Source organism: Lissotriton vulgaris, chromosome 6 (assembly GCF_964263255.1).
Source record: "Lissotriton vulgaris chromosome 6, aLisVul1.2, whole genome shotgun sequence".
Lineage (NCBI taxonomy): Eukaryota > Metazoa > Chordata > Amphibia > Caudata > Salamandridae > Lissotriton > Lissotriton vulgaris.
The window spans coordinates 1,724,436,794-1,724,455,273 of NC_141694.1; the positions used below are offsets into that span (position 1 = coordinate 1,724,436,794).

Consider the following 18,480-nt stretch of genomic DNA (forward strand, 5'->3'; position numbering starts at 1 on the left):
TATTGACCCAGACAGCCAATATCTATTCGGATTCAGTTTAAATGGACGAAGTTTCAAATTTTCCCACGCACCTCAAGGATTCACAGAAAGCCCCAGCATCTACAGTCAAGCACTGAAAAGACAACTCGATTGTATTCAAATGCCAGTTAACACCGCTTTACTGCAATACGTCGATGATCTACTGATCACCGCACGAAGTGAGCCCGAATGCGAACAAGCATCACTGACAGTTTTACACTTTCTGGCCGACAAGGGACACAAGGTGTCCCCTTCGAAGCTACAATTCTGTGTTCAGCAAGTTGTGTACCTGGGTCACTTGCTGTCCAAAGTGGGGAGACAGCTCACTCCCGATCGCATTCAGTTAATTGTAAATATGTCACAACCGCAGACACAAAAGGAAGTGCGGGCCTTCATAGGCCTCACCTCATACTGCAGACAATGGATTCCTCAATATGCATTTCTGGCTAAACCACTCATCCAGTTAATGACACAGGAGGCAGCGACTTCAACTGCCCTCCCTTGGACTCAGGAACACACACAAGCTTTTGAAGAATTAAAGAAAGCCTTATGCCAAGCACCAGTTTTAGCGACACCATGTTACAGCAAACCGTTTACACTTTTTGTTACAGAACGTGATGGTACAGCGTTGTCTGTCCTCTCTCAAGATCAAGCAGGTTCACATAAGCCTTGCGCTTATTTCTCAAGTACATTGGATTCAGTAGCCCAGGCACTCCCTGCGTGCTTGAAGTCAGTAGCAGCAACAGCATTAGCCATCAGACAGAGCGATTCAATTGTTTTAGGCCATCAATTAACAGTACAAGTTCCACACTCTGTAGAGGTTCTGTTAAACAGAACCCAGACTCAGCACTTGACTATAGCACGACTGACAGGTTACGAATTAACGCTATTCCAGCCACACATAGAAATCAGGCGCTGCAGCATCCTGAACCCCGCAACATTGTTACCCTCAATTGTGACAGATCCAGCCCCCCATGATTGTATAGAGATCATTAATGCAGTAACAAAGCCTAGACGAGATTTAACAGATGTCCCACTGACAAATCCAGACCTGACACTTTATGTGGACGGTTCATGCATGAGAACAAATACAGGAGAATTAGTGGCCGCGTATGCAGTGACCACTGAAACCGAAGTAAAAGAAACACATCGTATTGACACACTGTCCGCTCAAGCGGCAGAGCTTATTGCTCTGACCCGAGCCTGTATACTAGCCAAGAACAGAAATGTCAACATATACACTGATTCCCGTTATGCGTTCGGAGTCGTACACGACTTCGGCATGTTATGGCAAGAAAGAGGTTTCTTGACCTCCCATGGTGCCAAGATCCAACACGGTCCCCTCATTCAAGCACTGTTAGAAGCAATACACCTGCCTTCAGGCATATCTGTTATGAAGTGTAAAGCACATACTAAAGTCACAGATTCGGTTTCCCAGGGTAATGACCTGGCAGACCAGACAGCAAAACATACAGCATTGACTCACACCCAGACAACTGATGTGACACAGACAATAGTACCGACAAAGTGTATGGCAGTTAAGGATCCCGCTCTAGACGTAATTGATATTCAGACACATGCTACCGCAGATGAAATAAAGAAGTGGACTGAACTAGGAGGGATCCAGACAGATCAAGGTTGGATGACGAAGGGAAAATCTACATGGTTTCTCCCTGACTCTATGGTTCAAGTCATGATAAATACAGCACATAGTCCAGCACATCTAGGAGAGAAAGCAATGTTAGACAGTTTACAAAATCTCTGGAGTAATAAACACTTACGAGCAGCCGCAAAACAGAAAGTGCGTACTTGCATGATCTGTTGTCAGTTCAACCCAGGTAAAAGCGTCCCTGTAGAGCAAGGTGGATTTCATCCCCCCGATCACCCTTTTGAAGTCCTCCAGATGGATTATATCCAGATGAACCGTTGTAGAGGATTCAAGTATGTCCTTGTAGTTGTTTGTGCACTTTCCCGTTGGACCGAAGCATACCCAGTCCCAGACTATACTGCTCCGACCACTGCCAAGCAGCTGGTTCGTGAATTCTTCCCACGGTACGGTTTGCCCCGTGTCGTCTACTCAGATAACGGACAGCCATTCTCGTCCGAGCTAATGAAGCAAGTTTCTTTACTGCTAGGATACCAGTGGAAATTCCATTGTGTCCGACATCCCGAAGCCGCAGGCCTTGTAGAAAGGCATAACCAGACACTAAAAATACGCCTTGCAAAAATATGTCAGGAGAAAGGGGTCGACTGGATAGTCGCCCTGCCAGTGGCACTGTTCTATATGAGAATGGTTGCCCACTCGAGATCAGGGCTTTCCCCGTACGAAGTGGTTTTTGGCAGACCACCGAATATGTGGGGGACGCCCATTCCGAAGAAAATCACTGATGTTGATTGTAATATGTTGACAGATTACCTTGCCTCCTTGATGTCTGCACTCCAATCATGTCGTTCACAGGTTGCCGCAGCCTTTCCTGACAACACTGATGTAAAGCCGCATGATGTCCGTCCGGGGGACCTAGTATTGGTCCGAAATTTCGATAGGAAGAGCCCGCTGGAGCCCCGTTGGAAATCCCCGAAGACCGTCCTTCTCACCACGAGGACCGCCGTGAAGATCGAAGGGAGAAAGGGGTGGGTCCACACGAGTCATGTGAAAAAATTTCATGAACTGAAACCTGACCGAGTCTCGTCCACCCCCACCAAAGACTGTGTTGAGCCAAAAGACTTTTCAGTTACCGAACAAGAAAAATCTCCCCAAGAGGAGTACAGGTCAAAACTCCGATCTAGCAAGTCAGACAGTTTAATTGTTTAAGTCCTCCCCTAGGTGAATCGGTTAAATAGTTTCTGACATGTATCCCCTAGATCGAGATAGAGAGAGAGAGAGACGATTCAAAAAACGTGCATATTGTAAATCACTTCGTAGTCACTGTATAGTGACACTATTAATCATGTTTATTCTGAGTATCTTAATTATTGTTGCTAGCATTTTGCTACCTATCTACTGGCCTATTTTCAAGCGTGAACAATCTGCTTACAATGTATCTGCTGAACATTCTTTTAGTGAATTGCCTCCACACGAGCTTTCTTACAGACTTGCGCTGCGCAACAATACATTCATTAGTATGTTACATCACTCTCATCAGACCAGCAATGCTACCAATTGCTGGGTATGTGGCCGACTCCCTCCCCATCAGAAATACCAGGGAGCCCTGCCTCTTTTTCCGTATCCATTCTCGCACAATGGCTCCTGTGGTGCATGGTTTAAAATACTTAATAACCTACTTAAATCTTTAGATCCCGAGATTGCCGTTACCCCCGAAGGGAAATGGATTTGGGGAAACCTGAATTCAGTTCTATTCTACGCCTGTTACCCTGATAGTGAAGGTCAATCTGTTTCCGTGGGAACTGATCTAGAAAATGAAGTATATGGGTTAGGCAATTACACAGAAAACCTTATGATTCTTGTTGTTGAATCCGAAGCTGCACCCGCCCTTCCTGCCATGTCAGTATTACCAGTCACCGGTCATCTCTGTGTTAGAAAGAAGGGTTCAGTACCCTTAGGTCATAGTAAATGCACTACTGTAGTCGAATTCACTGATGAGGGTAGGTCCTCATTCCGAGCTAAACGACATACATATTTTGTGTGTGGCCATACCGCATACATAAGTCTACCTCCAGATTGGGATGGTACCTGTTATCTTGCTTTCCTCCTGCCCCCTGTTTTCTTAGCTCCTCCTGATTATCATCGTAATCCAAATCTAGTAAGCAATAGACTCCGAAGAGACCTCCCGCTTGTCGATTATACTGAAACGGCATGGGAGCAATACACAGATTTTAATAAAGGATTCTTTTTCTTTGTAGGCCCCGTTCAAAATAGTAAAACAATACGTAGATTAACTAGAACACTTGAAGCAGTAGTACATGAAACCGCTTCCGCTTTAGGTAACATAACAGAGGAACAGTCTGCTATGCGGATTGTTGTCCTTCAAAATCGTCTTGTGATTGACGTCATCTTGGCAGATCGAGGTGGAGCTTGTAAGGTCATCGGGTCAAGTTGCTGTGTTTTCATCCCAGAAAACACGCCATCTGTATATAAAGCTATCACCCGTCTTCATAAAATTGCAAATCTGATACATCAGAATCCAGGCACCTGGACTTGGTCCGGTTGGTTCTGGACAACGTTAACTGCTTGGGGATGGAAGATCCTATCCTTCCTAGGCATTGGCCTAGTCATAGTATTCAGTTGCTGCCTGTGCCTACAGTGTGGGCCAGCGATTTGTGGACTGTGTGCCACATCCTGCATTGAACATTCTAGTTTCCTCTCACACCGTCAAAGAAAGAAAGATGAGCAAATGATGCTGCAAGAACAAACTGATAGATTCATGAGGATCGAGATTTCATGAAGGGTCCGTAGGGAACAAGGAGGGAATGAGGAAATATACATTTTTGGTCATGTTATGTTCCCTATCGTGTACCCCACCGACTCCATGTATCAGCTTAAAGTACATGTAATTTCCCTCCTGTGTCAGCTATGAAGACGCAAACACGTTTGCGTCCAACGTTAACATGTCCTCTTTCAGACCCACCCTGAATGGGTTGAATAGTCCGTTCCTAAGTATGCCATGCCAACGTCTTTTTGTGGTGTACTTCTACGTTTTTCAGCTCTAGCTGAGTAGGCCCTGAATTTCTGCCACCGAGCCTCTTTTCTGGCTTCTGATTCCGAGGGCCTCTGCCCAGGCTGCCTCTGTACCCGTGAACTCTGACTTACTTTCAGCGCGGCCCCTCGCGCTCAGCTCAGCCTGCTTTCTGCCAAGACTGACTTCAACCTTCGAATTATCTGATCTGCTCCTCGAAAATACATTCCTGCCTACTAGTTTAAGTAAACATCCTCTCAGCTGCAGAGCCAAAGGGCCGGCCTGTCTCTGTGCAAGTAATTCAAGTAATTCATAGCCTCTGTTACCATGCTCCCATGGAAGGCCCATGCCCCCACGCTTCTCCTGCAGACACTTAGGCGCTTATACATGCACTCTCAGTCAGTATAGAATAACTTCTGCCCCAGAGACCTTTCCGCCCAGATAGCTTAGTTCCTATAACAGCAGATATCAGATATGATAAAAGTACCAGTTGATTCGACATGCCAGACTTCTGTCTCTTTCCGCCAGTTTGAATGTCAAGTCCCCTGCACCCTCCAGCTACACGTCATGCACCCGTCATGCAGCTGCGCGCGCATCCAAGTTTCCAATTTCTGCTGACATTGCTACATTTCTGCTTAGTGCCACCCACCTGTGACACCTATCTGTGACGTTTCTAGCACACACCTCCAGTTCACGCCTAGTCCACGCCTCTTGATTACGTACTAGTAACACGTGGATACTGTTATCTTGTCTTCTCTCAGCTGTTACGCCTACTGCATTACTTCTTATGGCATAAAATAAGTATATAAGCTATGTATTGTCAATAAAATGTTGCTCTATCCCTTCTGACACCCTGTGGTGGTCAGAACATGATATCCTGGTCTTGACCATTCCTTTTTAAGGAATAAAACCCCTAAGAAACTCTAACACCACGGACTCTGTCTTTTTTCTTCCGATCTGAGTTATTATTGATTAAGTACTTACCTGCATAGAAATTAAGATAGTAAATTAATTATTTATCCAAGGTCTAACTAAATTACCTTTCCACTTAGCTGCATTCCACAAACATATTAATTTGCATTTCCCTAGTTAGGATCTTTGCTCACTATATCAGGAACATAAATGAAATAAATAAAACTATATTGATAAAATGTGCAAGATTATTTCTTACCCATTCATGAAGTCACCAAAAATATAAATTCCATTGAGATTTGGAGATTCACATCCTCTGTAAACATAGCCACCAGTGACAGACTTTCCCACTTTGTGACTATATGCAAATATAGGTAGGATATCATCTGTAGTTTGAAAGAAACAAAGGACACATTATAAACATATTTACATGAAAATATGAAATATATTTCTTTAACAATGTGTTTTAAAGGGTAGTAATTTTGCAGAGATATAGAAGGTAATGTAGCATCCCAACCAGATGAATCAACAACGTGTATGTGATTGTTAATTTGTATGTAATAATACTGCATGAAGATACACTCAATATTGCAACATTAAATCAAATCATACCATAATAACAATGGTCAAAGTATAATCATGTAGCATCAATATAATGACAGGGCATAGGGCTTTCAAAATGTGCAACCTCCAATGATGTTGTTATTTCTCTCTCTCTACAAATTTAGTTGGTCATGTGCAACATTTAAAAAAATGGTTCACAAATTTGCTTGGTGATATTTTTGTATTACTTACCTTCAATAAAATTAACGCTCATCTCCTTCATTATCCAAGAATGTTGATTGCATTATTTTAACACAGATTTTGAATGTTTGTTGCTGAAGGTATTGTATTAACATGGCATTTTCGAATGGCGTATTGCCATGATTTTATTATTAGTTTGTTTCATAAAATGTGTGCATGAGGGTAAGTATCAGGAGTTCTGGTGATATGAAAGGCAGAGAAGTAGCATTCCCTTCTTTTATTAATCTGGAACCATATTGCATAGACACATGCAGAAACGTTTTGATAAAAAAAAGTTTAATGGGAGTGGATTACAACAGAAACAAAGAATGTTAGTGACAGAATGCAGGATTACACCAGTAGAAATGGGGGCATTTTGTAAGGGTAAGAGTGAAAGTGAAGAACATGAAAGAAGATTCAATGTTTTTATCAGTCAAAGAGGAGTTATAGATGGAAAATAAAAGGGGACACAGAAAAGTATTGTGTGGGAGTACTCATGGGAGGATAGAAAACAAAAAACTGCAAGTTGGAGACCTATACAACGTATGATTTATCACATGCCAGAGCACAAAATAATTCATTCAGATCAGATAGGCATTTACAATGTATAATCTGTCTTGGTCAAGAAGGAAAACAGGTCATACAGGCCAGTATCAGGGTACTGAGTGGCGCATTTCCACAGGAATGTAAGATCCTGTAGGACCACACACACTAAATGGAGACTCCTTGTTTATATGGGGTATGTACATTAAAGCAATACTTCTAACAAATTGTTTCAAATATGCTTCTTCAATAACCTAATAGAAAATATTCATGTAGACTCAAAATCATGTGGGAATTAATTTATGATTTGGAATATGACTACTAAACACATATTAGATCATATATTAGCCCTTTATCTGGGATGGCTGTTATTATCTAAAACAAAAATATTGTAAATAAAACATATTTTTTACAAAACAAATAAAAACACTTCACAAAAAATCCTACACACAAAATGATCTGACAAAAAAAATCAAATAAACATCAATTACACATCATTGACCTACAACACATTCTTCAACTAATCCATTTTAAACCTAATGTGCTGTCACCTCCATTAGTTTGTTTGTGTACACCAGAGGTGATTAAAAATTCAATGCCCTAACATTCTACTTGCAAAAGAAGATTTGAAATGTCATTATTGTACCCTTTCACATACTTTACACCGTAATTGGATGATATTGTGTCTATATTCAATGAATTGCTTAGTTATTGATGTTGCCTATCTTTTATTTTAATAGACATTTGAAATGTTGTTTTGCTAGAGTGTATCTTACGTTATGTTCCAATACTTTATATATAGACCAGTGTGTTATCCAATCAAGCACCATCCAAATGTAGACTTAAACGTGTTAGTCTTCCTCTTGATAGTGTGCGCCCTTTACCTTTAAATCTTATAATTCTAAATGGATACTGACAGCTGATGGAGTTAGAGAGTGATGCCAGAAGTACTCGGGGAATGACAATATACAAATCAAATCAAATCAATTCTGTCCTCCCAGAAGAGCAGAACTGCAACATTTGCTGACATGTATGATATCTACGCAGGTTATATTGTTATACAGGACAAATTACTTCAGGCACCAAATCAATATACTGGCAGCACATTTTTGAAGGAACTTAATATTTGAGCACAGGAAAAACCATGTGTTTGATTGCAATTTTAGAGATTAGATTACTTCCTGCACCAGAACATATCATTCAATTGTGGTCTTTACTAATATTGCTAAACTGACTGAAGAGCAAACTGAAACCACTGCAATTGCAGATGCATGTGTTGAGTATCATGAAGAATACGGGAAATCCAGAATACGTGCACAATGTCACGATCAAAGCTTTGTTGAGACAATAAAGCCACAATTAGTTTTATTGATTTTAAAGATTCAAGAATTTAAATGAGTTCAAAGGATGATTTTACTGATATTTCTGAGACTACACAATGTTTGTCAATATTTAACAACATTTTAGAGGACACAAATCATGTAAATAGATCACACCTTAACAAAAGATGAAAGTACAAGCATTTACAAGTAAAAATGAGGCATGGCCTATGACTGGCCGAGGTAGTAGCTGGGTGATTGAGTGATTGAATAAGGCTTATGATGTGGTCAGAGAGAAGGGCTTATGCTGTGGTCAAAAAGAGTCATCACATAATGCATTTGGTGCATACAGGATTCATTATTATGAATCCAGGGGGAGCATTAGCATCAGAGGTAATGAAAAGGGGTTACAGTAAAACTTTGGACTTAGAGGGCTAATATCATCAAAACAGCTGGATATTTTTTTGCCTTTGTTACTGTTAGAAATTGGGTTTCTGGTTGACTGGGATGTTAGCCCTGGACAAGTAGCTCCCACAGTCCTAGTCAAGGTAAGGTACAGGCAAACCCTATTAACATGTGCTCACCCTCTGGTAGCTTGGCACAGAGCAGTCAGGCTTAACTTAGAGGCAATGTGTAAAGTATTTGTGCAACACTTCAAAGATTAAAACAATGAAAACACCACACAAAAAGGATCCCACACAAGGCTAGAAAAATGTACCTTAGTTTAATACCCCAAAAGACAAAAATCTAATGAGCAAAACTGGAGTTTTAGAAGTTTAAAGTTTATGAGAAATAGCGCCAAAAAGCAGAAACCTTTATTAGGGATATCTGGTTGTGCCGGACCAGGACAAAGTCATAAGTTCAGGCCGATTCTAATGTCACGCTGGTCGGCTACTAGTACCCAGTAAGGCCTGCAGAACAGAGTACCTTAAATCCTAGTTGTGGAGCATTGCATGGATCTGAGTTGAAGATGCATCACGCAGGAGAGGCGATGCCTTGGTTCCAGATGTGACGAGTCTAGGGTGCGAAGTCCTGTTGCATCAATGTCAAGGATCCAGTCGACAGGGCTTGCGATGCGATGTCCGGTGTCAGGGATGCGATGCGCAGTTGAGGCAATGTGTCAATTCCGATGAACAGTGAAAGTACAATGCAGAGTTTTGGCATCATTAACGCGGCTGCCATCGACAAGATATGTGAGGACCTTCAGCAAAGAAAAGAGTCACGCACTGGAGGTTCCTAAGGCGATGCATCAGTCCCAAGATCCTAGCTGAAGTGGCAATGCAAATCTTTAGCGATGGTTTCAATCCACCTAGCAGAGGAGATGCATCAGATGCACTCATTCAGCCAAGGAAATGCATTGGTTCTGTTTGGGGATGCGTCGCTCAGCAGAGAAGATGCATAAGTTTCACTTGTAGGCACCGTAGGCCTCCTTCCAAGGGTCCAGGACTTGGGTTGCACCACTTGGCAGTGTAGACTAACAGATGGCACAGTCCGGGTACAGAGGTTTGAAGCCTCTTATGTCCCAGAGGCTTCAGATCAGGAGGCCAGCCAACTAGTCCATGGAGTCACGATGAGTTCAGGGGTCAAGAAATAAAGGTCTAGCCCTTTTCACCCAGGCAAGAGGACAGCCGGCAGCAGATAAGCACATCAAATCAGGAGAACAACAGAGTGCAGTCCAACAGAGTGGCAGTCCTTCAGCAGCAAACCAGTCTTTTTTTTTGGCAAAATCTCAACTGGTTCAGAGGTGTACTGACATGGTGGTGTCTGAGGTCTTTCATTTATACCCAGCTGTGCCTTTGAAGTTGGAAGCTTCTAGAGGCAGGCCTTTGAAGTGCACAGATGCCCTCCCATCCCTTCCCTGGCTCCCGACTAACTACAGGGGATACAAAGTCCTGTGTTTGGGGACAGGACACAACCTATTAAGGTGTAAGTGCAGCTGGGTCCAGTTCCTCCCTCCCATCCTGTCAGTGACGGGGCATTCAGTCACATCTAAGCTACCATTGTGGGTAGCTGTCTAGGAGGAATATTCAAAGCCTAGCTACCAACTACACCCAGTCATGTGACCAGAGACAGGCTGCAGGTACCAAATGGCTAAGGCAAGAAAATTCCAACTTTCTAAAAGTGGCATTTTCAGAATTCTAACTTAATATCTGACTTTACCATGAGTTACGATTTAAAATTGGGATTCCAGAGACACAATATTGAACCAGTTATACCCCAATCCTATGGAACATGTAGGCCTTGCAGTAGTGAAAACAATAGTGTTTCACTACCAGGACATGTAAAACTTAAAAGTACATGACTTGCTTTTTAAATGCATTGCAACCTGCCCTCTGGGCTGCGCAGGGCCAACAATAGGGGTGACTGATATGTATTAAAAAGGAATGTTTGGGCCTGACAAAAGTGATGTTTTGCCAGGTCGCAATGACAGAATAAAACTGTATGCACAGCCTCTGCAATGGCAGGCCTGATCCATGTTTAAAGTGCTACTTAAGTTGGTGACACAATCAGTGTTGTGGGCCTACTACTAGCATTTAAATTACACGCTCTGGGCCAGATAGTGCATTTTACTAGAGATGTATACGTAACTTAAATATGCTGACTGGGGATAAGTCAATAGTATCATGTTCAGAGAGAGAGTACATGTACTCTAGCACTAGTTAGCGGTGGTAAAGTGCTCAATCCAAATACCAGCAAAAAAGAGGACAGAAAGGTGGAGGAGGTAAGCAAAGGGAAGGGGGAAGACCATCCCTAAGGCTGACAGGTCTAACAGTTACAATTGAAAATATTTGCTTTAGGTTTCAAAACAACTTCTAAGGAAATAGGGACAAATGTTGCTCCCAGGAATCACCCAAATCTATGTGCTCGTGACATCTCATTGAATTAATTTAATTCCTTCTGTTTTAATTAAAGTCTTTTCATTCTCCTCTTCCTTTACGTATTTCAAGCCCTTTCTTCTGAAATATAGATTTTGAGTTTAAGGTAAATTTCTTTAATTTGATTGTTATTTTATGAGTTATGAATAACTTGAAAATTGGAATTATACTTTTATAGAGTAGCTTTCTATTTTAAACAAATTATGTGTGTGCCTGAAAGGAAAACAGTTGTGTAAATATTTGGAAAGCGAAACAAAGAAACAAACGTCAGAATATCAGCCAAGACGTCAAACTCATGATTGTTTCTAAATAGCAAAGTAGTACTGCTGGAGAACCTAGTGCTATAGTCTGGTGTGATTACAATATCTGTATTTGTTGTGTTGCTGGTATTCACATGTCCCATGAGTTTACCTCAATTCCCAAACCAATACTCTTTTCTAAACCTGTTAATTTTAGAGCCAGGACATAACAAACATAATAAATATGATCTTAATTTAACCTTATTGTGTCAAAAGCATGATCATTACAAAGATATTAAAAAGCAGCTCAAGCTTTTCAGTTTGGCAACAAATTAAATTAATCATGACATCAGAGTGGTATGAAGAAAATTAAAAAAACACATTGCAACTGGAATTGTATTTTAAATCCCATGAGAGTATATAGATTGCCAATCCGTGTTCTCAAGGTGAGTCAAGCTACATGCCATAAAGGTAAGCTACACTGAAGGCCTCCATCCTGGCCAGGTCTCTGTATACCAACTTCTGGAAGTGGCAGGGGCATTCTTCAACCAAAAAGGCAGCAAACTTAATTGGAAGTGGCCCTCTGGGGTAAAGAAGACAGACTCACTATAGAACCCGTATCCAGGGCAATCTGCCAGTACCCTGATGTGAGATCAAACGTACTCAGGACCTTGGCAGCTCCCAGACTGTCAATGAGCTCATCAGCTCAGGGGAATGGGTGAGCGTCAGTTTTGGTAACTGAGTTGAGCCTCCTTTAATCCACACCAAACCTGAGATCTAGATTGGTGCCTGGAGGGGTGGCTTTTAGTATCATCACCACTTGGCTAGATCAGGGACTGCTTGAGTGCTCAATCACCCTCAACTGTGGATCTCGGCACCGAGGCAGAGATCATGATAGGGCAGCCATGCCCACAAAGACAAAGCACAGGCCCTCCATTCAGTAGCTGCCTTCATCCAAGACCAGGGTAGAGACAAATCCTGCTCCCTTCTGAAACCCAATTCTGCAACCGAATGATTGGTAAGCTACTTGCACTGCTGCCCCGCGCTGGATGTGGTCAGATACGCTGGTACAAGGCTGAGGTCTATAATGGCATTCGGACAGCTGAGTATCACCTCAACAGTTTTGAATGCTATAATAATTGTCTGTCCTGCCAACTGGCAATTCTGTTACAGTTAATATTTTTCTCACTGTATTCTCCATTTGATCCATGCTATGTGCTTCAAACAATGCCCCCCACCTTCACCCCCTCCCATGAGGTACTGTCACTCACCCTTACACCCTACCAGGCCTGGAAGATAGCAGACAAAGGGCGCCCACAAGCTACTTTTCCTAAAGCGCACCCAACTAGCTCATACTTCTTTTCCCCCTGCTACAGATACTCCTCCAGCTGCAACATACTCCTTCTTGATGCACCCTGACTTCCCCCACCCCGTCTTTAGCTGGTAATATAGAACCACCAACTCAACCTTTCTGCCTGGCAGCCTGTAACAATGGAGGGATAGGAGCCCACCTGCCTCGAGCTACCACACTTAAAGAAGTATGGTTTCCCTCCCCAGATAACAATTGAGACTTTGTCAGCCCTGCCACCCAACCCACGGCCACTGCACAGTCCCTCTGGGCCGCCCTGCCCACCCTATCCACCCTCGACAGCCTATAACTCCATCTTTATCAGTGCCCCATTTTGTGGACGAGGCACTCTTGAAGCTCCGCCTCCATGAGTTTAGACCTGCAGTACATAGATCAGTGTCCCCAGTGCTGAACACTTGGCAGCAATTTTGGAAAAGGTGATGGACAGAGTTTCTGAATGATGCAGAATACTCCTACCCAGTCAAGAGATCAGGGTTTGATCCATCACCCGTTTTTTAGCTCACTGCACCATCCCAGTTCAGAACCTGGCTACATGCAAATTAGTCTGTTCCTGTCCCAGTGCATGATGGGAACAGGGCAGACCAAACTACCAAGCCAATTCTTCACCAGAAAGGAGACAAGCTACCGGGGACCGGTTTCTGGCATTTCAGCCGTCATCGGCCCGGCTTGCTTGAATCCTGATGGTGCAATGAGCTAGGGACTCACGTCTGAGTATACCCTCCCACACTAAGGGGGTCATTAGGATTGCAGTTTTTCCGCATCCTCGGGGCCGGCGGTGCCTTCCGCCGGCCCCGAGGATGCGGAAAAACCGCAGCGGACTGACCAAGGACCCACCGCCACATTAGGATGGCTGGTGGGTCCTGGTTTCCGTCCGCAGCTTTTCCGCCGCGGCTGGCTTACAACCGCAGCGGAAAAGCTCTGATATGGTGACGGTGTCTCTCAGACACCGTCCGCCATATCAGGATGGGATTTTAAAAGTGCTTTTCCGCGGCGGGTTTTCCGCCGTGGAAAAGCATACGGATCTTCACCTAGGGGGCCCGTTGCGGGCCCCCTAGGTGAAGGGGGGGTGGAGGGTGCACATGGGGGGTACCTATGGTACCCCCCTGCATTTGCATGCAGAAAGCAGCAGGCACCGCGCGGTGCCTGCCTCTTTCTGCATGCAAATGCAATGCGTGCATTTTTAACATTGCCGCGGGTGCAGCTTGAAGCTGCACCCGCGGCAATGTTAAAAATAGAGGATGTGACCGCCAGGGTGGCGGTCACATCCTAATCGCACAGGAGGGGACTCCGCAGCCCATGCGGACGTCCCCTCCTCCTCAATGATTGCGGACGGACACAAGTCCGTCCGCAATCATAATCGGCCCCTAAGTGTGGATAAAATCAATTTTGGAAAAGGTGATGGACAGAGTTTCTGAATGATGCAGAATACTCCTACCCAGTCAAGAGATCAGGGCTTGATCCATCACCGTTTTTTTAGCTCACTGCACCATCCCAGTTCAGAACCTGGCTACATGCAAATTAGTCTGTTCCTGTCCCAGTGCAGGATGGGAACAGGGCAGACCAAACTACCAAGCCAATTCTTCACCAGAAAGGAGACAAGCTACCGGGGACCGGTTTCTGGCATTTCAGCCGTCATCGGCCCGGCTTGTTCGAATCCTGATGGTGCAATGAGCTAGGGACTCACGTCTGAGTATACCCTCCCACACTTAGTGTGAATAAAATCAGCAGCAGCAATATCTGTTCTCTTCCCTTCCTATTTCTCCCTCCCTCCTCTGTTCTCACTCCATATGTCCACCCATCTCCCCGACATCTACACCTTAGATATTAGTGCTTGTTTACCTTAGACACGGCTACTCTCTCAGAGTGCCCCTTCTCTGCATGCCTGGGAATATTTCCAACTCTTCACCCCGTGTACCCTCCCACACCACACCACACCTTATTATCTTGGTATCAGCTGCTCCTGCCTACTTCCACCTCTCCCTCGTGCTTTCACTCGGTTCTCATCCCTTTCTTACTACCGCTATCTAGCCTCTGCCAGTGCCCACTGACACCACCTCTCTACAAACCGTACCTTACTTGAGCACAGCTTCTAGCACTATCTTGTGTCACACTTGTTTGCCTTACGGTACCCTGACTGCACCACACGAGGGCTGAACACCAGCCAAATACACCTGTCTCCAATATGTGCATCTCTCCCCCTCCTTGCTTGCTCTGTCCAGTCCTGGAACTTTAACAGCTGCACACATTATATTAAAAGAAAAAAAGTACTCTTCAGTCCAAAAGGGTAGATGTGGCCCTGTTACAGGAAACGCATTTAGAGGCCCTGCAATGTGACAAATTGCGTCAAAACTGGGTGGGTAAGGTGATCCACAGCAGTGCACACACAAACACAAGGACAACTACTGATGGGGGCCCCCCTGCAAATGTGGAGTAGCGATCCTTCTTTGCAAATCCCTACCTGTGATAGTCACGAAGACATGGTCTGACCCCGATGGCAAGTATGCATTTGCTAAGTCACGGCTGGAAGACAACTCCTTTTGTTTGGGGTCTGTGTATGCCCCGATTGGGGAGAAATGGTCATTGCTCCACACTTGAGCAACTTATTAGGAGAGACAGGTGCCTCGCAATACATTGTTGGTGGGGACTAGAATCTTGCACGAGACGCAGTCCTGGACAGAACGGGACCTATAGATAGAGGCAATGCTGCAGACAGGGCCATGATGGGTGAAGTGCTGTCAGACATGGATTGATAGATCACTGGCGCCTTAGTCACCCGACAGATACAGAGTATAACTTCATCTCCCCAGTCCACGGTAAGCTCTACAGGCTGGACTATTACCTCATCTCTCACAGAACAGTTGTAATTGCTCGGAAATCCCAAATACTTGAGGCAGCACTTTCTGATCACACTCCAGTTCAACTATCTCTGGAGAAAGGGTTGGACTCTCTGGGACAAAAACCATGGCGAATGAACATACAGTGGCACTGTGCCCCTCAGGGTAAATCCCAACTGAAGGCCCACCTCTCTACGTATCTTTCCAATAATCATATTTCAGTGACTTCCCAGAGTACTTAGGGCTGCTGCGGAAGGCCACCATCAGAGGTTAACTCATGAGAGATGATGCAGTGGTCAATAAACAGGCGGCGACTCGCCAGAAGGATCTGGAAAGGGACATCTAGTCCATACTCACCTCTATTCCACCCTCCTCTCCTTGCGGCACTGGAAATCCCTTAAACAGGCCTGTATAGCCCTACACAGTCTTTTCACCTCTAAAGCAGAGCACGCTCTACAACGGATGAAGGGGAAAGACTACGAACATGGGGAAAAAGCTGGACTCCTACTGGCAGCACAGCCTAGCCGACAGGAAGTCATCATGGCCATCCCCACGATAAGGTCAGGAGGGGGTGAGACCATCACCTGCCCCCAAAACATTGTGAATGAGTTTGCCATTTACTCTCTGGGGGAACCGGCCAGAGAGGACCGAGTGACTACTTTCCTGACAAGGGAATACCTCTCCCGTCTCTTGGACAAGGGTAGAGAGTTCCTGGGCGGGGAATTCAGCAAAGAGGAGATAGCACTTGCAATTTCCAAGATACCCTACCATAAAGCCCCCGGGGAAGATGGCTTCCCTGCAGAATTTTACAGGTGGTCTGGGGAGGAGACGGCTGATACCCTGCATGCCACCTTTCCGGAAGTGGAACAGACATCCTCCCTGTGACCCATACCTAACAAGACGATTATTGCTGCCTTAACCAAACCTGGCGAGAGCCCCCTGCTATGTGACAGCTACAAGCCCATCTCACTGCTAAACTGCAACATTAAAATACTGGCCAGCATTTTAGGGTCCGCCTGCGCAAAGTCTTCCCCTCTATGATACACCACACGCAAGTATGCTTCGTACGAGGCCGTTATTCCAGAAACCACCTTTGAAACTTGCCACATACTCTTTGGACAGGCAAAGAACTCTACACTGACGCACTGGCCCTCTCCCTCGACACAGAAAAGGAGTTTGACCACATTGAATGGAGCTACCTATTTGCGGTGATGGAGCGCTTCAGCTTGGGAGACCAAGTCATCGCTCAGGTGTGACTGTTGTATGACTGCCTCACCACTTAGGTTAACTGCAGGGGCTTCTTATCTGACCCTTTTCCAATTTGCTGGGGAACACGTCAAGGATGCCTCCCCTCACCACTCCTCTTCATCCTAGCCATGGATCCCTTGGCCTCTATCATCCGCAACTCTGCCAGCATAGCGGGAACTCCACTCCCAACCAACCACTCCAAGATATATCTCTACGCAGATGGTGTCCTGATCACTTTTACTGATCTGCAATGATCCTTCCCGGCCTTACTGGGCCATCATCAACGACTTCTCAATATTTTGTGGCTATAAAATAAACTGGGACAAGTGTGAAGCCCTTCCCATCTCGGCCGACACAACCAAAGCGGCCATACATGGCTACCCTTTCTGCTGGCAACCTTCCAGCTTCAAATACCTGGGGATACTGGTGAACAGAGGCATGGAGGAGATGGTCCTGGCCAATTTAGACCCACTACTAGTTCAGATGAAATGAGACTTCGAGAAGTGGTTTGCTTTGGGGTTCTCCATGTACGGCAGAGTGCAGGCAGTATGGATGGTAACATTACCACTCTTCACATCCCCGCTTGGGATGTTCCCCATCCAGATGCCTCTCTCTACAGTACACCTCATTGATTCCCAGATTCGGTCCTTTGTGTGGGGATCCTTGAAATCCAGACTAGCCGCAACGAAGCTGAAGGCACGCCATTCCAGTGGAGGCCTGGGCCTCCCGTCAGTGGAACATTACGCCCTTGCTGTCAAGTTCTCCCAACTGGCATACATGCTGCCTGGTGTCTTGGACCCGCTGCAATGGGTCCACATCGAACGGGACCGACCCTCCACTGACACGGGCCTCTCTCTCCTATATGGGGCCTGGACCTGTCAACATGATCCCACCCATCCAGTGTTGCATGCAATGCACATCGCTTACTCAGAACGGACCCGCGACTACATGAAAAAGCCCCCTTGTGGAGAAATGCTAGCATACGTATTGATGGACAGACTCTGTCCTGGACCAAATGGAGACCTCAAATCATTTGAACAGCTGAGGGAGGAATCTGTCTTCACCCGACACAAACCTGGCGCTACATGCAATTGCAACATTGCCTGAGGAGTTGTTTGGGCCCTCGCCTGTGATCCCTACAGCCCTCACAGTAGTGTCCTTACTCCATGTATGGGAGAAACACAATGGGGTGATGTAAGGACTATACGGTACATTTTCATCCCATCTCTTCTCGCAACCTCTACCGTGAGCTCTCTACGCCTGATGGCACGCCCGCCTGCTAGTCATATACGAAGGCAATGAGTGGGCAGATACCCTAAAGGCCGTGGACAGAGATATGAGGGAGGCTCGTCTGAACAGAGCAGGCCTCCTCCCACACATGAACTGTTAGAGATGCGCAAACACCCATTGCGATATAACCTATATCCTCTGTGAATGCCCTTCGACCCCACCCTCCTGGTCATATGTTGGATCAGCTTTAAGTACCTCCATGCCTCTCCACCTGCCACTCAGCCCCTCAGCTATTCTCCTCCGTGATGTACAGGACTCACTGCAACTCTAACAAACACAGCCTAGGCCACAGCCAATATATGCACCCTCCGCCAATGGAGGTCACCAGCACCCCTATCGAAGGGGGCTTGGCTTGTGACCATGGTACAATCAACTTAACATGAACATGTTATTTGCAATCTGCAAGACCAGACTG

At 45.1% G+C, this 18,480-nt stretch overlaps 1 protein-coding gene across 1 annotated transcript in view; it reads right to left on the bottom strand.

Annotated features, from left to right (window-relative positions):
* HHIPL2 (HHIP like 2) overlaps window positions 1-18,480 on the bottom strand; it is a 330,904-nt gene that overhangs the window by 153,865 nt on the left and 158,559 nt on the right. The window contains exon 5 of the mRNA XM_086925469.1: window positions 5,824-5,950. Within this exon, the coding sequence (XP_086781595.1) occupies window positions 5,824-5,950 (127 nt within the window). The remainder of the gene's footprint in view (window positions 1-5,823; window positions 5,951-18,480) is intronic.